The 24,270-nt window shown below is 41.5% G+C and overlaps 1 protein-coding gene across 2 annotated transcripts in view; it reads right to left on the reverse strand.

Moving 5' to 3' along the window:
- Positions 1–24,270, reverse strand: part of LOC126198489 (protein kibra) — a 222,641-nt gene that overhangs the window by 16,677 nt on the left and 181,694 nt on the right. The window contains exons 1-5 of one of the 2 annotated variants that reach the window (XM_049934863.1): positions 6,641–6,772; positions 6,429–6,537; positions 4,802–4,961; positions 535–793; positions 79–227 (exon numbers count right to left, since the gene is read on the reverse strand). In XM_049934863.1, coding sequence (XP_049790820.1) covers positions 79–227; positions 535–793; positions 4,802–4,961; positions 6,429–6,537; positions 6,641–6,721 — 758 coding nt within the window. In that variant the 5' untranslated portion in view covers positions 6,722–6,772. Of the gene's footprint in view, positions 1–78; positions 228–534; positions 794–4,801; positions 4,962–6,428; positions 6,538–6,640; positions 6,773–24,270 lie in introns of those variants that run through there. The other variant, XM_049934862.1, reaches the window with a different exon arrangement.

Below are 24,270 nucleotides of genomic sequence, written 5' to 3' on the forward strand. Positions count from 1 at the left end.
AATCTGAATGAATTATAAAGAAATAAATGAAACATGCTTAGAAATGATGTGTAAATGGGTATAAAATTTGCTACCTACCTGTCCTTATCAGATTCTGCTTGTCCTGGTTGCACTTTTTCTTCCAGATCTGCTAGCTGATGCTGAATATGCTGCACCCTTTTCCTAGCTTCATCGTACTGCAGCCTCATACGAGCCATTTCTGCGAGTCTTGTACCAATTGGCATCAGCTATCACGTAAAATAACAATGTTAACAAATTAAATTCATGTATTGTACCTAATCAATGAAATAGTTGTACTTTTTTAGCACTATCAATACTAAAATTATATTTCAGCACGGGTATTGTCATTAATTTTTATAAAAGCATTTAGCTGTCTAAGTCCCAAACGTATTCCTAACACTCAACTAGTAAATCTAAGGAAATAATTAAAAATCAAGTATCACACAAAGCAACGACCCTAAAACCATGAACACTGCTAAATGATATAAAATTAATGCATGTTATTGAAGGTATCTAAAGAATGTTCTTGTGTACCTCTCCTGACAGATCGGTCTGTGAAGCAGTACTGAGTTTTTCTTGTGGCAAACTTAGCGTAGAAGCATCTGGTGAGCTCTCACACAACTGAAGCCGAGTTAGGTCATCCTTCAGTTTTGCAAGTGACTGCATCAGCTCTGCCTTTTCCTTCTCACCCAAAGAGAGAGACTTCTGGATATTTCTTAGTTCAGTCATAATTGCTTGAGCCTCTGTAATGTTATAGCAGCCTCCTTCATGTGAGCTCAGTTTCTGCTCAACACTGCAATGAAGAGACAGACAAATTTTAGATTGTTCAAATTCATAGCATATCAAAAATACATAATAAGATGTGCAAATCTATAATACAGACATTTCACTGAAAGGCCTTAGTAGTGTGGTCCTTCATAATACACATGGCATTTCTATTATTAAAATTTCGTATTTGTGGGGATCCACAGCCTCCAGATACTTAATAATAAACTTAAACATGGTCCGTTGTAGGCTGTAATGCAATGTTTATTTAATCATGTGATTAACTAATTTCAACTACCTGTCATTGTCAAGCACCCGTAAAACCAACATCGAAAAGCACTACATTGTCTGCATACATCGCCATATATAAATTACACTTTACACACCTCACATTAAGATAAAACAAAACCTAATGTTTTATTAATGTGAGGTGTGTAAAGTGATATTTATACATGGTGATGTATGCAGACAATGTAATGCATTTCCATGATCGTTTTACAGGTGCTTGACAATGACATTACCATCTACTATGGACCATGCTTACATTTATTAATTTCTGTTATTATGGTAAGTTTATAACATCAACACATTTCACTTAATTTAGCTTTTAAACTTATCAACATTGTATTTTAATGAAATGAAAGAAATGGATATTAAAAAAACTAACAAACAGGTGAGTAAGGAAATTCAAATATTTGATAATATAAACCAAATTTTGAGAAAAGACAAATGCATTTAAGAATACTGATAATACTACATCCCAAACAGCCATTTTCTGGCAGAACTCTGCCACACAGTTCACATGTGAAACTTAGGTCATCAACATAATCTAATGTGATGGAAGAGATGCCAGTTTTGAAGATGAAAGAAATTATCATGACTGGTATTTGGTCATCAAGGAGAGAAGAGGTTGCAGCATAAAGTTCCTAATCACCACACTGTGTGACTGTGTCCTGAATCACACTTCTAATTACCTTTCTGTGACATCTTATGGAATAAGGCCATTTGACACTTCGTGGTCCATGTGTCAGGTGGAGAAATTAAGCTTTGTGGCCCTCTTGATGCCATTCCTTAGTAGGGTATGTGCCGGCAACACCTTATTCTCTTCACCATTAAAATGCAAATACAGGGCTATTACAAATGATTGAAGTGATTTCATAAATTCACTGTAGCTCCATTCATTGACATATAGTCACGACACACTACAGATACGTAGAAAAACTCATAAAGTTTTGTTCGGCTGAAGCCACACTTCAGGTTTCTGCCGCCAGAGCGCTCGAGAGCGCAGTGAGACAAAATGGCGACAGGAGACGAGAAAGCGTATGTCGTGCTTGAAATGCACTCACATCAGTCAGTCATAACAGTGCAACGACACTTCAGGACGAAGTTCAACAAAGATCCACCAACTGCTAACTGCATTCGGCGATGGTATGCGCAGTTTAAAGCTTCTGGATGCCTCTGTAAGGGGAAATCAACGGGTCGGCCTGCAGTGAGCGAAGAAACGGTTGAACGCGTGCGGACAAGTTTCACGCGTAGCCCGCGAAGTCGACGAATAAAGCAACCAGGGAGCTAAACGTACCACAGCCGACGGTTTGGAAAATCTTACGGAAAAGGCTAAAGCAGAAGCCTTAACGTTTCGAACTCATTGATGGGGACATGCTGCGCCGAGTGTGGGAGGAACTTGATTATCGGCTTGATGTCTGCCGAATCACTAAAGGGGCACATATCGAACATTTGTGAATGCCTAAAAAAACTTTTTGAGTTTTTGTATGTGTGTGCAAAGCATTGTGAAAATATCTCAAATAATAAAGTTATTGTAGAGCTGTGAAATCGCTTCAATCATTTGTAATAACCCTGTACTTCTCTGCACCCAGTTATTGGTAATCATTCAAAACAAATATCCTTAAAGATTCAACTTCTGTCATCATGATGTGAAGGGATACCACTTGGTGTGAAGAAAAAGAAAATGTTTCCAAGGTAATCAAACAAGGCTTCTGCATTTCCCAGTTACCAATGCCATACAACTCTTTATTTACTATTACACAAATTTTGCTGAAAATTTGGGAGATTAGCTCATGCAACAAGAAATGAGGGTTGTTAGAGCTGATCGGTCTCCTCCTATTTTTATAAGAGTGATGTGTGACTCTCAACAGACGGCACTCCAGCAGCTTCTTCTCTTGTGTACCTGCCTTTCAGCAGGTATCAACTGGACGCACTGCGCTTTCCTCCGACCTGTGCCTTTTCCTTAACCTGCTGGTGACTTTGTCCACTTTTAATGTCATCCGGCAGTCTGTGTCATATTATTCTTCTGCCTCTCTTTCCTGTACTTTAATGACTCTTCCTTGCAGGATATTGTGGAGACATGGTTTAGCCAAAGCCTGAGGGATGATTTCAGAATGAAATTTTCACTCTGCATCAGACTGTGTGTTGATATGAAACTTCCTGGTGGACTAAAACTGTGTGCTGAACCACGACGCAAACTTGGGACCTTTGGCTTACAGGCAAGTGCTCTGCCAACTGAGCTATCCCAGCAAGACCCACGACCCATCCTCACAGCTTTACTTCTGCCAATACTTTATCTGTTACCTACTACCTAATTACTTTTCCTCTTTCTTTTTGACAGCTCATGTTCACTGTCATATGATACTACATTCCCGACAAAACATCTGGCATCTCTTTCTTAATTAACAGCATAAAATCTTAAAACTTGAAATTAGTTCATGGCCATAACTGTTTACTAGATCTACCTCTCTTCTTCCAAATAAAAGATGTTTTCTGTATTAGATACACCGGTAACAACAGTGTACTCATATTTTGATGACCTCACTGCAAAACCTTGAAGAGCAGAATGAATGTAGATTTAAGTTCAAGGGCTTTGTTTTGAATATAAAGGACAATTTTGGGGAATAGTGTGAATACAGTACAGTTTCAGCCACTGTCGTTTTATGTACACACTGCCAAAGTAAATTTCCAAATTTTTGCTACCTGAAAGAAAGAGGAAACACTAAACTGGCACACAAAACATTGCACTGATTGAATGATGTCAGACTTATTTTCTCCTCATTCATGCCATAAACAAATTATATAGTGATTATACAGGGTGCGACAGCATTCATAGTAGGATACTAAAAACACACCATCAGACAGTAACTGTAATTTATTTATTACCTCTTATGTCAATCAATAGTTAAAGGTATGCCATTTACTAATGTGTAAGTCATTGTCCATTGCGTGGATTAATTTTTGAATATGACTCCTGCACAACACATTCATCTAGGCGGCATTGGAAGCTTTCCATAACTTGGCATAACGTATTCCCTGGGACATTGCTGACAGCAGTTCTGATGCGATCCTTCAACTCAGGAATGGTGGCACAATGTGTTTGGAACACTTCTTGCTTCAGGTAGCCCAAAGGAAAAAGTCTGCACATGAAAGGTCAGGTGAGTGAGGCAGCCAGGAAATGTCACCAAAACGGGAAATTACTCTACCGGGAAATGTCTGTCGCAAGAAATCCATGCAAAATTCTGGCCACCATTCCTGAGTTGAGGGATCACATCAGAACTGCTGTCGACAGTGTCCCATGGAATACGTTACGCCGAGTTATGGAAAGCTTCCAATGCCGCCTAGATGACTGTATTGTGCAGAAAGGGCATCATTTGACAGGAGCAATACTCAAAAAGTAATCCACGCAATGGACAATGATTTACACATTAGTAAATGGCATACCTTTAACTATTAATAGACATAAGAGGTAATATATAAATTACAGTTACTGCCTGGTTGTGTGTTTGTGTGTTTTTAATATCCCACTATGAACACTGGCACTACTAACTAATAAGCCATACGAGCAAATTTAATAATGTAGATAACAATAATACCAGAATGAAAGTACCACTGACAATCAACAGAGTACAATATCACAAAATTATATTGACATAAAAAAGTTTATGAAGCAATAATGGTACTACGTACAGCCAGTGTTGACAATATTATGTCTCAAAAAGTGCTGACTAAGCTACGATTATTAGGTACTTACGAAGAGAGTGTTTCCACTCCTCTCTGGGTGCAGTGCATCTCTGCACGTATTTGTTCCAGCTCTCGTTTCAATCTGGAAACCCTGTTCCGAGCTAGTGCCACATCCGACTTCAGGAGGTCCGGATCATACTTTGTGCTTAAACTGCTGGAGCTGGAGCACACTGTGAAAACAAGGAGTTCCAGGTTATGCTAAACACAGTGTAAGCAATAAACTACATAAAGAATAAAATAAATGAAACAGAAAGAAAGGCACTACTAAATATGCAATGACAAATGTCAATCGTTTGGAAATGAAAACTTATTTCTCAGAAAGACCCACTGGGAAGGAAAAATTAACATACACAGTAAAGTAACAGACAAAACTTTAAAGAAAATGTAGCTATTTGCAATAGGACATTAAGCACTATATCTAGCTGTAGAAATGAAAATTAAATAAACACACATGCAAAGACAACAGTAAGAGATTTTAAACACACTAAAGGTATATGATATAGTGACAGAGAAATTAAATTTAAGAGATGAAAGATAGATGAATGTACTGTGTGTGTGTGTGCGTGTGTGTGTGTGTGTGTGTGTGTGTTTTCTGACGAGATGAGTGGGGAGAAAAAAATGAGCAAAGGCATATCTGAGTGTCAACAGACAAAATCTGTGAAATGGGTTTTCAATGGGTTGTTACTGTGCAGGGAATGGAATTCTGATCATACCACATTCCTTCTAGGGCACTCAGCTGGTATGTTGGAGTCATAATTTATTCTGGTCTTGAAATTTATATCCCAATTTCTGACTGTATCAAAACTTGTGAGCCTGCTCATTCAGGGCAAGCGCCTGCTCACCACGGTTTAAGTGAAAATAAAGATTTCTGTGTTACTGAATGAGCTATCTGTCTTTGAGTCTGTCAGAGGTGTAAAATTTGGTGTCCAACTCTAGCTCCAATGATACTTGCAATTTGGGAGGGAGTGAAAGGGGCGGGGGATGGGGGGGGGGTCAAATGTGGGTTAGAGAGACGATCGGGTATGCACTATTACAATAATGTCGTGAACAATTTGTACCACTAATAGCACCCTTGGAAGTCTGCACTAGATACAATGGCAGTTGTGTGTTGCCTGTGGACCACGATTGTTACATCTCGAGTACACAAGACCACAAAATAACATCGAATTCGTAAAATGAAAACATTACTTCTAGTAGCATCCTTAACTGTATCGTCCCACAAATGATCATATTTGCAAAGTTAAAAGAAGTAGTGATGAGTGAAAGAAATGTGCCCAGTATTACGTCAGTAATCGAATCTCGAAAAAATTAGATACCTCAAAAGCATTGTTGATAAAGTTGGAACACACCTGTTTTGGCATGCAGTTATGCCTAACGCAGGGAGAATGGTGGGGAGGGGAGGGGAGGGTCAGTAATCCCTCCCAATGTTCACTGAAGGCCACGTGTCTAAACTGAGGAATGTGCGTCGGCCTTCTGACGCAGCGCTCCATTCAGCTGGCCGGATGGACACTTCGAACACCGTTCGGTGTGTCGTAAACACAGAAGAATGTCACGTCGCCCTTGGTTCGCTCACTTGCACTCAAAGCAACTCACTGTTTGAGACGTCGCGACACGAAGAGAAAGTTTTGAGTACTTACAGCTCGTCCGCGACGTGTTCAATGTGGTGAGGACATTGTGCAGGTGGTTGTACTCGTCCTGCGCCAGGTACAGCCTCTGCTGTTTGACGTCGTAGATCTCCTTCTTCGCCTGAAAAAGAATGCGAACAGCGCATTAGTGATGACAACACGGAAAACTGCAAAAATAAGCAAACAGGCTGCTAGAATGTCGAACAATGGTGGGCAAAACTGACAGCGGGATCGTCCTCGTCGTAGAGGAGGAGGTCCCCGCGGCAGCAGTACGGGTAAGGCGGCGTGGGCCACACGAACAGCATGTCTGCGCGGCTGGCGGTGTCGCCGCTGCGCTTCCCCTGCGGCTACTGCCGGGGCCCGGCCCGCGTGCTTGCGCTGGCCGCTGCGAAGGCCAGGGGTGGCGGAGGAGGGGGGGGGGGCATGGATCGCTCGCTCTACAGGCGGGGGCCGGGTGGGGCGGCCCTGGTACCGTCCGTTCCAAATCCTGCAAGGAATGCACTCCGCATTCCAACGACGCGTCGGGGAGGGGGGGGGGGGGGGGCGGCTCTTCTTCCTCAGGCAGCGGAAACTCGCGCGCTCACCCCGTCCCCCGGCCGCTTCATACCAAACAACTCGTCACGAATACAACGCGAGGGGCTCTCGTCGTAAACTATAAAAAACTATGCTGAGCTTGATACATCATTGTTGTGAGACGATCTCACCAACAAGTAAATATAAAATATTACCGTATTTTATCGTAGCTCGTAGACTATTATCAAGAGTCAGTTCAGTCACTTGGCGATGAGCCCTCTTTGAGTTGGTGTGCAACGTAAGAATGCTGCAGTTTTTTTCCAGTTCTGTACATCTGGAGCTTCCCGTTGCCAACGGAATCCAGCTGTCATTCGCTAGTCTCCGTCCCTTCTGTTCGAAGGTATTCCATTCGGTGTTTTTTGATAAATTGGACCAAAAACGTCCGAGGGAGAGGTCATCAGACAGATGGGGCAGAGACTTGCCAAAGACAGCCTGGATTCAATTAGAAAGAGTGGAAGTGGAAAACGTTCTAAGTGTCAGTATTTTTCAAAAACGTGTAGCAGTGCTACTGTGTTGTCGGTACTCTGTTGCATATCCCTGGACTAGTTCCGAGCGTCAAATCGCGGAGAAAAATGTTTCAAAAAGGTTGTTAGTGGAAGGCATATGGTATCTGTAACAAGCAATGCTTCCCTCAGAATTCCAACTGTCGATCCAATACATACAACTGTTGCTGAATAGAAGATGTCAGTGCATTCAAGACCAGCCGTGTTTATATATTGCAAAACAGAAGAATTGAGTTGTGTGAGAAATAGAAGGCATATCGAGAATTTTTTTCATGAATTTAATTTAATTATTTGCTTACCAAAGAATGTAAAAGAAATGAGAAATGATTTTCTACTAGTAACAAAATATTTTTGCTCCATTTATGTACTTGTATTGTAATAAATAAATTTCAGTGTCTCTGTATTAATGGCACCTGGAACAAAAACTTTCTTATTGGCACTTAGAACGAGTCAGTTTCCCAGTGTGGAACTTAGAACGTTCTTAATAAATTATTTATTTTCTAATTTGCCCCATTACTTTTTGCAGTGTTGCGATGGGCAGCATAATTCTGTCGGGCCAATCATTGGGCGTCCCAGTAGTTTTTCCGGGAGGAGGGAGTAACATTCTAAAATTGCCAAACAAATACAAGGTATACAATGGATTCTAAAGCCATTGTACTGTCCCACTGCGGCCAGTCAAGCAATGCTAAAATTGGCTAAACGGAAGGTGTAGCGGGTAGCGGAATCAATGGAAATCACTTCTAGAAGTATATGAGAATTTCGTTAATTCAGCCTATGATAAGAGTAGACATTTCCTTTTGAGCTCCATTTTGAGGAAAAATTTAGAATGTCATTTAGATGCGGCCTATTTAAATTGTCGGTATTACGTACTACAAATAACGGACTTGTATTAGAGTTCACCTCAATTACTGCATAACATTTGATCAGAAAATTTATTAATCGTAATTATACATATCACTTTTCATTGCTGTTAAAGTCAGACCGAATAGACTTGCTCTGTTTTCTTGTAATCGTGCCGCCACATCGATAGAGCATCAAACGTGCAGCAACAGCAAGTCAGTTCAACGAGTCGTTCGCGTAAACGTTTTGAATCAGCGTCCGAAATTTGCGTCATTTAAATTAATTGGCGTCAAATGTAATCCAAGACTGTCTTTTTATGTGCACCATGGTGCCATCTGACGATAAAATCCGAGGCTTACATTTCTACTACCTTTGAACGCGGTAGTCTACCGCGGAGTTTTGCGGAGAGAGTAAAACTATCCGCGAATGGGAAGGAGAAAGCAACACCTACTAATAATCGTAAAAAAAGCAAACGCTGTTCCTCATGAAACTGCACTACATATATAGAAAGGATATATGTTTAGGGCATCCCTCTCAACATGCGGTAAACAATACTGATATGTTTGATTTTACAATTATTACCTGAGACCGGTGTCTCATCGGGTGCACACCAAATTAAAAATCTAATAATAATTATTAAGCATAATAATAGTAAGTATACGCTCTATGACCAGTGAATAATGATCGTGCATGATCTGATTGCGTCTTCTACGCTGCGTTGGTGGTAGAGTTGTACTGAGATGTTGCTAGACGTCTTGCACTCCCTGCGACGAGGTTGAGTGCAATAAAGAGTACGATGTCGATATGGAAGTGCTGGTGATACTACGAAAGGCCGAAAATAAATTGCCCTTATGGTGCTTTTTGAACAATTTATGCACAAGTCTATTGTTTTTGAGTGTCAATACTGGCCTACGGTATAATTTTCAACATACGTTTATATTGTTAAAGGTGACTACTATAACCAGTCTAATGTAAATTGTATCATAATGAAATTCCGCTCACTCAATCCGGTTTCTGTTACTCAATCCGGTTTCTGTTTCCCGCATATTTTCATATGTAACCTCGGGTGGTAGGGCAATAAAAAGTAACTCTTTCTGTTTTTAAGGCCTGATGCCAAAGCTGACCAAGAACCGTGCTGCTGAGTGTCGAGGGTAGTGGTCCGAATCTGCGTTGCGTCAAGCGATGTAGCGTGTTTTGGAAGGCTCAGTGATCGAAAGGACTGCTGGTGATTGTCAATGTTCCTAGAACTATAATGCAAAAGAGACTAATATCATTGTAGGGCATCAGCAGTCATCTATGACAACTCAGATAGTGTTTTTTAAATCAACGTTTAAAGAAAATTACGAAGAAATGTTTGTAACGCACATGAGAAATTTGGTTTCCAGGTTAAAGCCGCTAGCTAAGATTGAGTTTCAAAACCTGGCTTACGATTTGGCAGAAAATTTCGAACTGCTTACAGATAACCTCGGTCCACAGGTTGAAAGGTTTCTTAAGCAGCTGTTTTTTTTTATCATATTGTACATTTTCTATACAAACAGATTAATTTGTTTGTGTACCACAAAAACACTTTTTTATTGATAAACCTGTATTTTGCTGTAAGACCAGTACTACACGACGCTTTTCTTAACATCTAGAATTTTAAGTCTTAGAAAATATTTTCTTGCTGTGTGCAGTTTTGGTTAGAATGTTTTTTACACCAAAACAAATGTTCAAGTGGAGGATTTATACAGTTATACCTTATTTAAAAACAGCAACAAAAGTATTATACCAGTCCTGGAGTAAGTAGCCCATACTAGACGCCGTTTCCCTAAATATATGTCTTACAAAAACTAGTTAACAATTCCGGAGTTATACCCATACATATTATAAAAATGTATGTGCGTATGCATGTGTGTGTGAGTGTGTTTTCCATATCACCTCCTAAACTACTGGAGCGACTTCAACCAAACTTCCAAACCTGGCGGACATATCCTTTACTGTGTTCCATCAATCACTGTGGGGGTAAGGATCACCTGGCTAACATAGTTCAGGAGACACGACGCCATAAAAAAAATATGTGCGTGAAAAACTGCTGCATGAAGCATGATGTTTTATCACATTTATTCTGTACTACTAAGACATTCGTACAGTCGAGGAAATCCTTGACATCTGACAGAGATTTTGATAGCTTTCAACCGCGAAGCGCAAATGTCTTGTCAGCGAAGAGTAGCCGTTACAGAGGTATGACGACACGTCACTCATAGAGGCGTTTATAAAGTCGCATTGTAGCCTCGCGAAGTAGCTGCGCCCAGCTTACAGGAACTGTACGGGATCATGTTTCTTGATTTGGATGTTGTACTTATACATTTGTACAGTATGCATATTTCTTTGTACGACTGTTTCATAATTTCAAATGCGTTTTCACGAATACATGGGAAGTAATTTTTACGATACTTCACACAGTTGCTTTTTTTTCGTGTCTAATAGAAAATTGGCGAAATGAATATCCGTGCAATGCCAAGTTTGTCTGTTGCAAACTTCTACGTCTTTTAGAGGGGAGTGAGTACATAAAATGAATAGGAACGCATGTCCGTAAACGTCTCCAATGACGCTACACAGCGTCAAAGTTACAGGCGCCGGTGCCCGTAAATGTATGTGTGTACAGGGTGAGGATGTCATCAACTTTCAAGGATGATGGAGGAGGATAAATGTATCAGTTCGAGGTAAGGATCCCTGTACCGGAACGAACGAATCGAAAGTTAAAACCGTTCTGATACCTCTGACAGTGGAACATATGTACCGGTACTGTTGTTGCTAAGATTGTAGGGTAGGAGATATGGACCAAGACAAGAAAAGAGGTATAGTAAAAACGAGCTCTGAAATGCATATCTTAAGAGCTATCAGGACTTGTTCGATAGAGGAGATGTGTTTCACACTAGCGAGGATGAACAAGTGCTCCCAGCTCCTCAGGTACACAGTTTAGAGCCCATATGTAATGGACATTTTTCCTTGTTTGTCCATACTACCACCTCTGAAAGTTGCCTACTCTACATACTTGGCAACAACACTACCGGTACATCTACTCCACTGTCAGAGATACGATTTTCGATTGGAACTTTCGACTCGTTTGTTTCAGAACCAGCGACCATTACCTCAAACTGATACATTTATCCGTCTTCATCATACTTAAAAGTTTGTAACATGATCGCGGAATCACGTTGCTAATTATTCATAGATTTACAGGAGCCTCTGCCTAGAACTATGTCGCTCTGTAGCATCATTGGAGGACATTTCCGGACATGGGTTCCTGTTGAAAATTTGATGTATTCGCCCTCCTCTACAAGCCCTAAAAATTGTAACGGAAATTTCCGAAACCCTGTATACCTCTGTAGTGTGTCTAAAATTATCAAAAATCTGTTCTTAATTTTTAACTGGGGTCAAGTTATGTTTTTTTTTCCTGAAACAGGCGAAATTTTCGCGCCTAGAATGTTTGATGCCGGAAAACTGACGAGTACACCTGTTTGCGCAGCGGAAATGATTAACACAGTGGCAGACGACAGCGCTAGGATTCCACTGGTGTACTGGTGGTGGGAGGAGTAAAGTCCACTAACTGTCAAATATTGACTGTCAAATGTCGACGATCTTGAATCGGACTGTAACTACGGTACTTTTCAGACTGCCTCCAGTGTATGTGGTGACAACAACATGCATCAGCCATCCCATAGGCCTTCACATACAAAACGTCGACAAGACGTTTCATCACGCTTGGTCGCCGACCACTTCCATATCTACATCCATACGCTGCAAACCACCGCGAATTGCATGGCAGAGTGTACGTCCCCTTGCACCAATTATTAGTATTTCTTCTCGTTCTATTGACGTATGAAGCGCAGGACGAATGATTGTTTGAATGCCCATGTGCGTGCTGTAGTTATTGTAATCTTGTCCTCAGGATCCCTATGTGAGCGATGAATAGTGGGTTATAGTACATTCCTAGAGTTCTCATTTAAAGCCGGTTCTTGAAACTTTGTTAGTAGACTTTCTCGGGATAGTTTACGTCTATTTTCAAGAGTCTGTATGTTAAGTTTCTTCAGCAACACTGTAGCACTCCCACGGGTCAAACAAAACTGTTTTCTTGGTATCCTTCTCCGTAAACGTTCAATATTCCCCGATAGTCCAGTCTGGTTCGAGTCACACGCACTTGAGCAGTATTCTAGGATACGGCGCACGAGTGATTTGTAAGTAGTCTCCTTTGCGGACTGCACTTCACCAGTAATCTACCAGTAAACCGAAGTCTATCACCTGCTTTACCCACGTCTGTGCCTATGTGATCATTCCATTTCATATCCCTACAAAGATTCCAACTTTGACTCATTGATATTATAGTCACAGAATATTACGTTTTTCGTTTTGTGAAGTGCACAATGTTACATTTCTGAACATTTAAAGCTAGTTGCCAATCTTTGCACCACTTTGAAATCCTATCAAGATCTGAGTATTCTTCTTTCAGACAGTACGTTATTACAGATAACTACATCACTTGCAAAAAGTTTCAGGTTGGTATTAATATTGTCCGTAAGGTTATTAATATACAACATAAACAGCAAGGGTCCCAACACACTTCCCTGGGGCACAACTGAAGTCACTTCTACATCTGATGATGACCATCCAAGACAACAAGCTGCATCCTCCCTATCAAAAAATACTCAATCCAGTTACAAATTCTGCTTGATATCCAGTATGACGGTAACTTTGACAATAAGCGTTGATGTGGTACTGAGTCAAATGCTTTTCAGACATCAAGAAATACTGCATCTATCTGACTGCCTTGTTCCAAAGCTTTCAATATGCCATGTGAGAAAAGTGCGAGTTGGGTTTCACATGATCGATGTTTCGACTAGCTGTCTAATTCCGCCACAGTGCGTGCGGGATTCCCCAATGGTTTCTCAGAAGTGTCACGTGACCATGCAGCTGAGGAGGTCGGGGCAATGATTAGCTGGCATGAACCGAAGGTGTCTGTGGTGGTCCCAGCGGTGAAAGGACGTCAAACGGGGAAGATAAGGCGCAACAACAGTTGCGTGAATCCGAAGCCAGGCGCCCGCCGGGCAGCCGCCCGGAGCTGGATGCTCGTAAAAAAGCTGGCACGCCCATCGAGGCCCCGCTTTTTGCGTCCTTCCGTTTTCACTGAGGAACTCGGGATGACCTGCGAGCGCGCCACGCCGTGCCCCGGGCGGAGACCCAGGCGCGGAGAAATTTATGCCGAGCTGCCGGCTAAAAGAAAACCGCCGCTTATACCTGCGCCGCCGCCACCGGCGTCGAACGGAAGCTGGCGGCCAATTACCGTGGCCGGTGCTACCGTTTACGAGCCTTCTGCCAGCGCCTGCACTTGCGCCCGCGGCGCGGCGCGGCGCGGTGCAGGACCCAACAATTAGGCAGCCGCCCAGGCCTTCCGCTGGCTACGTCCGCTCTTCAACAATTACGTCTACGGAAGCCGTGTAAGCCAGTACCTTGGAAATATCGTCTTTTACAAGAACAATAAATCTCTCGGGTACGACCGAATGTTCTACATCTACATGGATACTCTGCAAATCACATTCAAGTGCCTGGCAGAGGGTTCATCGAACCACCTTCACAATTCTCTATTATTCCAATATCGTATAGCGCACGGAAAGAATGAACACCTATATCTTTCCGTACGAGCTCTGATTTCCCTTATTTTATCGTGGTGATCGTTCCTCCCTATGTAAGTCGGTGTCAAAATATTTTCGCATTCGGAGGAGAAAGTTGGTGATTGGAATTTTCTTGAGAAGATTCCGTCGCAACGAAAAACGCCTTTCTTGTAATGATTTCCAGCCCAAATCCTGTATCATTTCTCTGACACTCTCTCCCATATTTCGCGATAATACAAAACGTGCTGCCTTTCTTTGAACTTTTTCGATGTACTCCGTCAGTCCTATCTGGTAAGGATCCCACAGCGCGCAACAGTATTCTCAAAGAGGATGGACAACCGTAGTGTAGTCATTCTCCTTAGTAGGTCTGTTACATTTTCTAAGTGTCCTGCCAATAAAACGCAGTCTTTGGTTAGCCTTCCCCACAACATTTTCTGTGTGTTCCTTCCAATTTAAGTTGTTCGTAATTGTAATACCTAGGTATTTAGTTGAATTTACGGCTTTTAGATTAGACTGATTTATCGTATAACCGAAGTTTAACTAATTCCTTTCAGCACTCATGTGAATGACCTCACACTTTTCGATATTTAGGGTCAAACTGCCACTTTTCGCACCTTCCAGATGTTGTGTTGTGGTCTTCAGTCCTGAGACTGGTTTGATGCAGCTCTCCATGCTACTCTATCCTGTGCAAGCTTCTTCATCTCCCAGTACCTACTGCAACCTACATCCTTCTGACTCTGCTTAGTGTATGCATCTCTTGGTCTCCCCCTACGATTTTTACCCTCCACGCTGCCCTCCAATACTAAATTGGTGATCCCTTGATGCCTCAGAACATGTCCTACCAACCGATCCCTTCTTCTGGTCAAGTTGTGCCACAAACTCCTCTTCTCCCCAATCCTGTTCAGTACCTCCTCATTAGTTATGTGATCTACCCATCTAATCTTCAGCATTCTTCTGTAGCACCACATTTCGAAAGCTTCTATTCTCTTCTTGTCCAAACTATTTATCGTCCATGTTTCACTTCCATACATGGCTACACTCCATACAAATACTTTCAGAAAAGACTTCCTGACACTTAAATCTATACTCGATGTTAACAAATTTCTCTTCTTCAGAAACGCTTTCCTTGCCATTGCCAGTCTACATTTTATATCCTCTCTACTTCGACCATCATCAGTTATTTTGCTCCCTAAATAGCAAAACTCCTTTACTACTTTAAGTGTCTCATTTCCTAATCTAATACCCTCAACATCACCCGACTTAATTCGACTACATTCCATTATCCTTGTTTTGCTTTTGTTGATGTTCATCTTATATCCTCCCTTCAAGACACCATCCATTCCATTCAACTGCTCTTCCAAGTCCTTTGCTGTCTCTGACAGAATTACAATGTCATCGGCGAACCTCAAAGTTTTTATTTCTTCTCCATGGATTTTAATACCTACTCCGAATTTTTCTTTTGTTTCCTTTACTGCTTGCTCAATATACAGATTGAATAACATCGGGGAGAGGCTACAACCCTGTCTTACTCCCTTCCCAACCACTGCTTCCCTTTCATGTCCCTCGACTCTTATAACTGCCATCTGGTTTCTGTACAAATTGTAAATAGCCTTTCGCTCCCTGTATTTTACCCCTGCCACCTTTAGAATTTGAAAGAGATTATTCCAGTCAACATTGTCAAAAGCTTTCTCTAAGTCTACAAATGCTAGAAACGTAGGTTTGCCTTTCCTTAATCTTTCTTCTAAGATAAGTCGTAAGGTCAGTATTGCCTCACGTGTTCCAGTATTTCTACGGAATCCAAACTGATCTTCCCCGAGGTCGGCTTCTACTAGTTTCTCCATTCGTCTGTAAAGAATTCGTGTTAGTATTTTGCAGCTGTGGCTTATTAAACTGATTGTTCGGTAATTCTCACATCTGTCAACACCTGCTTTCTTTGGGATTGGAATTATTATATTCTTCTTGAAGTCTGAGGGTATTTCGCCTGTTTCATACATCTTGCTCACCAGATGGTAGAGTTTTGTCAGGACTGGCTCTCCCAAGGCCGTCAGTAGTTCCAGTGGAATGTTGTCTACTCCGGGGGCCTTGTTTCGACTCAGGTCTTTCAGTGCTCTGTCAAACTCTTCACGTAGTATCGTATCTCCCATTTCATCTTCATCTACATCCTCTTCCATTTCCATAATATTGTCCTCAAGTTCATCGCCCTTGTACAGACCCTCTATATACTCCTTCCACCTTTCTGCTTTCCCTTCTTTGCTTAGAACTGGGTTTCCATCTGAGCTCTTGATGTTCATACAAGTGGTTCTCTTATCTCCAAAGGTCTCTTTAATTTTCCTGTAGGCAGTATCTATCTTACCCCTAGTGAGATAAGCCTCTACATCCTTACATTTGTCCTCTAGCCATCCCTGCTTAGCCATTTTGCACTTCCTGTCGATCTCATTTTTGAGACGTTTGTATTCCTTTTTGCCTGCTTCATTTACTGCATTTTTATATTTTCTCCTTTCATCAATTAAATTCAATATTTCTTCTGTTACCCAAGGATTTCTACTAGCCCTCGTCTTTTTACCTACTTGATCCTCTGCTGCCTTCACTACTTCATCCCTCAAAGCTACCCATTCTTCTTCTACTGTATTTCTTTCCCCCATTCCTGTCAATTGTTCCCTTATGCTCTCCCTGAAACTCTGTACAACCTCTGGTTCTTTCAGTTTATCCAGGTCCCATCTCCTTAAATTCCCACCTTTTTGCAGTTTCTTCAATTTTAATCTACAGGTCATAACCAATAGATTGTGGTCAGAGTCCACATCTGCCCCTGGAAATGTCTTACAATTTAAAACCTGGTTCCTAAATCTCTGTCTTACCATTATATAATCAATCTGATACCTTTTAGTATCTCCAGGGTTCTTCCATGTATACAACCTTCTATCATGATTCTTAAACCAAGTGTTAGCTATGATTAAATTGTGCTCTGTGCAAAATTCTACCAGGCGGCTTCCTCTTTCATTTCTTAGCCCCAATCCATATTCACCTACTACGTTTCCTTCTCTCTCTTTTCCTACACTCGAATTCCAGTCACCCATGACTATTAAATTTTCGTCTCCCTTCACAATCTGAATAATTTCTTTTATTTCATCATACATTTCTTCAATTTCTTCGTCATCTGCAGAGCTAGTTGGCATATAAACTTGTACTACTGTAGTAGGTGTGGGCTTCGTATCTATCTTGGCCACAATAATGCGTTCACTAAGCTGTTTGTAGTAGCTTACCCGCGTTCCTATTTTCCTATTCATTATTAAACCTACTCCTGCATTACCCCTATTTGACTTTGTGTTTATAACCCTGTAGTCACCTGAGCAGAAGTCTTGTTCCTCCTGCCACCGAACTTCACTAATTCCCACTATATCTAACTTTAACCTATCCATTTCCCTTTTCAAATTTTCTAACCTACCTGCCCGATTAAGGGACCTGACATTCCACGCTCCGATCCGTAGAACGCCAGTTTTCTTTCTCCTGATAACGACATCCTCTTGAGTAGTCCCCGCCCGGAGATCCGAATGGGGGACTATTTTACCTCCGGAATATTTTACCCAAGAGGACGCCATCATCATTTAATCATACAGTAAGGCTGCATGCCCTCGGGAAAAATTACGGCCGTAGTTTCCCCTTGCTTTCAGCCGTTCGCAGTACCAGCACAGCAAGGCCGTTTTGGTTATTGTTACAAGGCCAGATCAGTCAATCATCCAGACTGTTGCCCTTGCAACTACTGAAAAGGCTGCTGCCCCTCTTCAGGAACCACACGTTTGTCTGGCCTCTCAACAGATACCCCTCCGTTGTGGTTGTGCCTACGGTACGGCTATCTGTATCGATGAGGCACGCAAGCCTCCCCACCAACGGCAAGGTCCATGGTTCATGGGGGGAGACCTTCCAGATATCTTTTCTAAATCGTTTTACAGTTTGTTTTGATCTTCTGATGACTTTATTAGTCGATAAACGACAGCGTCATCTGCAAACATCCGAAGACGGCTGCTCAGATTGTCTCCAAAAACGTTTATATAGATAAGGAACAGCAAAGGGCCTATAACACTACCTTGGTGAACGCCAGAAATCACTTCTGTTTTACTCGATGACTTTCCGTCAATTACTACGAACTGTGACCTCTCTCACGGGAAATCACAAATCCAGTCACATAACTGAGACGATATTCCATAAGCACACAATTTCACTACGAGCCACTTGTGTGGTACAAAAGCCTTCCGGAAATCCAGAAATACGGAATCGATCTGAAATCCGTTGTCAATAGCACTCAACACTTCATGTGAATAAAGAGCTAGTTGTGTTTCACAGGAACGATGTTTTCTAAACCCATGCTGACTGTGTGTCAATAGACCGTTTTCTTCGAGGTAATTCATAATGTTCGAACACAATATATGTTCCAAAACCCTGCTGTATATCGACGTTAACGATATGGGCCTGTAATTTAGTGGATTACTCCTACTACCTTTCTTGAATATTGGTGTGACCTGTGCAACTTTTCAGTCTTTGGGTACGGATCTTTCGTCGAGCGAACGGTTGTATATGATTTTAAGTATGGAGCTAAGATCAGCATACTCCGAAAGGAACCAAATTGGTATACAGTCTGGACCAGAAGACTTGCTTTTATTAAGTGATTAAGTTGCTTCACTACTCCGAGGATATTTACTTCTACGTTACTCATGTTGGCAGCTGTTCTCCATTCGAGTTCTGGAATATTTACGTCGTCTTCTTTTTTTTGTGTGAAGGCGTTTCGGAAGGCTGTGTTTAGTAACTCTGCTTTGGCAGCACTGTCTTCGATAGTATCTCCATTGCTATCGCTCAGAGAAACATACTTCCCATACGACCAGAATCTCTTTGGATGTTACGCGAATGAAGGTTTTCACGAGGCGTCAGTGCAATAAAATCTTCTCGGGTTTCTAGCAGCGTCAACGCTCAATGTGTCCGTGACATTTCGGAAGGCATGTCCGAACATGGAAACAGAGAGGCATTTCTTCCGAAACGTCACGAACACACTGCCGATTGATGTGGGTAGAAACGGAGCTCATTAATTTAGCTCTAGCTTACATTTCTATCTGGGATTGTGTTTCGGAAGTGCACCTCACAAAGCAGAGAAACAGTTTACTTTGTCTAGGTTCTGGAGTTTAACGAAAATGAAAATACCACTACGAGAACATGTATACGTACAATGAGATGACAAAAGCCACGGGACAGCGATACGCACATATACACATGGCGACGGTATCACGTACTCAAGGTATAAAAGGGCAGTGCATTGGCGCAACTGTCATTTGTACTCAGATGATTCATATGAAAAGGTTTCCCATGTGATTATGGCCGCAAGACTGGAATTAACAGACTTTGAATGGGGAATGGTAGTTGGAACTAGAGTCATGGGACATTCCATTTCGGAAATCGTTAGGGAGTTCAAATAGTCCTAGACACACAGTTTCAAGAGTGTGCCGACAATATTAAATTTCACGCATAAACTCTCACCACGGACAACGCGGTGGCCGACGACTATCACTTAAGGACCGACAGCAGCGGCATTTGCGTAGAGTTGACAGTGCCGAAACACAAGCAACACTGCGTGAAATAACCGCTGAAATCAAAGTAGGGCGTACGACGAACGCATCCGTTAAGGCAATGCGTCACAAATTTGGTGTTTATGGGCTGTGGCAGCAGACGATGGATGCATTTGCTAACAGCACGACATCGACCGCAGTGCTTCTCCTGGGTTCGTTACCATGTTGATTGGACCCTAGACGATTGGAAAACAGTGGCCTACTCAGGAGTCCCTACCTCAGCTGGCAACAGCTAATGGTAGCGTACGAAATGTGTTGCAGACCCCACGAAGCCATGGAGCCAACCTGTCAAACAAGTCAGTGTGCCAGCTCCACAATAGTGTGAACTTTGTTTACATGGAATGACTGGCTCCTCTGGTCCAAATGAACCGATCAATGACTGGAAATGTTTATGTTCGGCTACTTGGCGACCATGTACAGACATTCATGGACTTCATGTTCCCAAACAACGATGGAATTTTATGGATGACAATGCGCGATGTCACCGGACTACAATTGTTCCTGATTGGTCTGAAGAACATTCTGGACAGTTCAAGCAAATGATCTGACCATCTATCGAACATTTATGGGGCACAATCGAGAGGTCAATACGTACACAAAATCTTGTACCGGCAACGCTTTCGCAATTATGGGCGGCTATAGAGTCTTCATGGCATGGGACTTCCAATGACTTGTTGAGTCCTTGCCACGTCGAGTTGCTGCAGTAAGCCGGGCAAACGAAGGTCCCAAACAATAATAGGAGCTATCCCCTGACTATTGTCACCTCTGTGTAACTGATGCATTCCACGAAAGTAAGTGAATCGTTAAACCACACTGTCTCAAAGTGAGTCCATTTTATTGATCAGCAGCAGCTTTTAATTTTTTTTGCTTCGGGTAAAACTAACTTTTACACTGTTATCTCAAATCTGCTGCTAATATACTAAATCAAATTAATGATTAACGAAGCGTTCATTTCTGGAAAAGAATTGGGTAACTTTCAGACTATGAATCCAAAGTCCGTGGTTCAGTCCCAAGTCTGTCTTAGGATTTTTTAATCGCTTCTTTCATATTTTTCAATGATCTGCTAAGGTGGATAAAGCTAAGTTGCACCGTGGTTCGGAGTCTACTTTAGACTGTAGATATCCTCCACAGTGACTGGATAAGCCAGTTCAAAGGTTGTAGAAAGAGAAGGACGAGCCACTCACATAAGGCCATGCCTCGTAAACTAAAGTGGTGTTCAACGAGTTGAACACAGACCTACATTTTTCTTATTGAAGTAAACACTAAGTGAAAAGTTGTACCTATAGGCGAAATTTTTTCTGCGATCATTAAAAAATTATTCTCAAAGTGGACAATTTTATAAATTAAGATTCAAAATTAAAAAATTACTGCAAAATTTGCATTTTTTGAGAAGGACGACCGAGTAAGTGCAAAGGAATTTCTTTCCATTCTTAAATGCTACGTTATATACGTCTACACTATACACGTTTGAGTATTATTCCGCATTTTATGGATTCTGGTGCAATCTCTAATGTTAGAATTTAAGCGACTTTGCACTAATAACACATTTGCAGACGTCCAAGTAGATGCGGATCTACGGTACTTGAGAATCGAATACTTTCCCGAAATGTCTCTCGCACAAAAAACAATACAACTACCATAATCTTTTTCTTTTCAGTTAATGCACGCCTGTAATGTTCTAATGCTCAGTGTACGTAACAATCGTTCTCCCCGAGCGTTTATCCGTGTTTTCATTGAGATTGTATCGTGTGGAGGTATTTTCCTATTTTCGCGTATGAAATGTGTAAATCTATTTAGGAACCGGAAACTAGCCATTTCCGTGGTAGTCTGGGTTCAATGTGGGAGTGACGCGACTTTTTTCTGTTACAGTCTTTTTTTTTCGATTAATAAAATCTGTCTCCGAAACTGGCTATTCCATGTAATCTAATCGCATTCTCCTATTCCCTTCGGTGGTCTTTCATTTTAATCACGAATGTCAATAAAAAAAATTAAAATCACTTTTCTCTTTATTTCCTTTTTTTATTATTTGTGACGTAATTATAGCTGTGAGAAAGCGTATTATGAGAAATGCTTTCAGTTGAAAACAAGATGGTTCGCCCTGTAGCTTCCTCTACGAACAATGACATGTGATTTTACTAACATTACATGACTGTTGTTTCCATTAGGTCCCGGCAAATGTTATACATTGCATAATTACAATTCGTTTTAACGAGGATTAATGCAAAACTGGAACGTAGGAAGCAGCGAATGGATAAACGTGAGAGTAAGATTCAAAGAGAAAACTGTTATGTAGATTTCGCAAGGGTATTCATACTGTCATGTCATCTACGATTTTAACTGAATAGTCGAACATTTTAACCAATATGTTGTATCAGCTAATTTCAAAAAAATATTACGTATGTAGGTGTTGCGAATATCTACACAACTTTCGAAGAAATCGTATCGTGTGACGCTAGGATAGGGGTCCATTTCATTTTTATCAAAAAAGAAGCATTTTAAAAAGTTTAAAAGAAAACCTTCGACAGTTACTGAAAAACGGAACACAAAATATTCTGACAAAATTTTTAACGGACACAAAAGTTTGTCGTTCATGAACTCAGATGAACCCAAAAGAATTTTTACAATTATTCCGCTGTACTGTCACCGTATTTTTCGGTTTTATGTACTTAATCAAGAAGTACATTTTCTTTTGAGATTTTGACGTAAAAGTAAGGAAATAATACCCCGTTAAAGTGTGTTTGACAGCGAGCAAAGTCTTCACCGTTTCCATCCACTGTATTAGTCTTCAGGCTGCTTATCACAACGGAACCAATCGAAAACAAATATTAATATGAATCGGTATCACCATCAGTGCAAAACATTAACAGTAAATAAACAAAGCCTGTAGAGCAAGTTGTACAAGTGACGCTTCCCACCGTATATATTTGCGCAGTAACTGCTAGCGTAAAATACCTTGGCCAAGCGGAATCACAACAAATCGGGATGTTTGAGCGTCCCAAAAAACCTTCAGAACAGCGGGACTTTTTTTTGTTCCAAAAAATGGGTCTGCCCCTAGGAAAACGGGACGAATGGACATACAGCGCTAGGAGTGATATAAAACCCGCCTCTCGTCTCTGCCCAACGCAGTCGATGAGAAGCCGCGCCTGCGCAGTGCACACACAACCTACAAGTGTTTGGCCTTCCGCGGCCACAGGAATTTCTGGCACTCCTCCAGGAAATTCCCTTACAAAATCGCCGAGCGACGGCATGTCCACAATGGAATGCAGCCGGTCATTCAAGTTCTCGCCGCAGTGTGCGCGTCTAAATCGGTCTCCTCGTCTTCGCTGTCTCACCGACTCCTTTACTACGTCGAGTTGATTTCGGAACCGTCTCGAACACGAAGGCAAACAACTGAATTATTCGCACTTGTTTCAAAACATCTGCATTTCCCTCAATTTGTATGTACAGCGCCGAAACAATGTGGTTACCACCAATAATGTGCTTACTACCTTCATGAGTCGGTGAAACGGTGATAAACTCTCTCTCTCTCTCTCTCTCTCTCTTTCTCTCTGCTATTCAGACCGCATAAAATGTGAATTAATCGTTCTATTTTTCCTGTACATGTGTTCTTCACAATGGAAAATTGTGTTTTTCAAAAGTCGTTTCATGAAATGCGATGCTATATTACACTATTGCTTCTTTTTCTTTTGTTGGGTTCGGTACCAAACTCGGTAAATACTGAACCTCTGTAGGACTGCTTTGTTGTCAGTCAGTCAGTCAGTCTGCCTGTCCGTCTGTTAAGAACAAAAAAATGGTTCAAATGGCTCTGAGCACTATGGGACTTAACTTCTGAGGTCATCAGTCCCCTAGAAAGTCGACAGGAATTCTCCAGAATTGAATGAATAGTACACGAAGAGAAAACAAAAATTGGATTAGACCCACAAGCTGCCCTCTGTTCGTGTTAGGTGAACAAGTTGTGGGCAGCTGAGGCACTTTACAGGTTGTGTACCGTCATCAGTGTCTTGCAGAATGTTCAGCAAGAGTGCTGGCACTCCATCTGCGACAGAATACGCCACACGGTTAATTTCTTAACAGTTATAACTGGAGCGAACGGGTGGTCCCCATGCAGTAGGACTTGCATACAGTGACACCACTGTCAAAATATATCGAATTCCGCATGCGGAAACAGTGGAACGACGGGAACCGGACAAGTGGTAATTCCAATAATGGGTACAAAATGTTCCAATGACAATATCCTATATCTATTGCAGTGACTTTGTCTGGAGTTCCTGCTCGAGTAGTTGAATATGTGACAACGCTATGCGTATACTCAGCGAATAGCATCACGAATCACACCTTCTATTAGTTACAGCTATTAATCGAACAAAATCACTATATGAGGGAAGTTAAGGAATCCGCAGACGATACCAATCAATTAGGGAAGATAAGAACTCCTAAATCACCCTACCGTTAATAGACCAAAGTCTATATTTCTACAAATCAACGTATACCGTTCAGCACTCTTCGAAGCAAAGCGGACATTGCTTCAACACTGGGCTACCATTTTGCAGTCGTGTCATCGTTTGGGCATGCACCTATTTGGTCTACGCTTAACAGCAGTCTGATTAACAGGGGACAGGCATCGCGGAACATCCCAAAAATTATAATCCAACACCTCTTTCACTCAAAGTCATAATGTATG

The sequence above is a fragment of the Schistocerca nitens genome, chromosome 8 (genome assembly GCF_023898315.1).
Source record: "Schistocerca nitens isolate TAMUIC-IGC-003100 chromosome 8, iqSchNite1.1, whole genome shotgun sequence".
Taxonomy (NCBI): Eukaryota; Metazoa; Arthropoda; class Insecta; order Orthoptera; family Acrididae; genus Schistocerca; species Schistocerca nitens.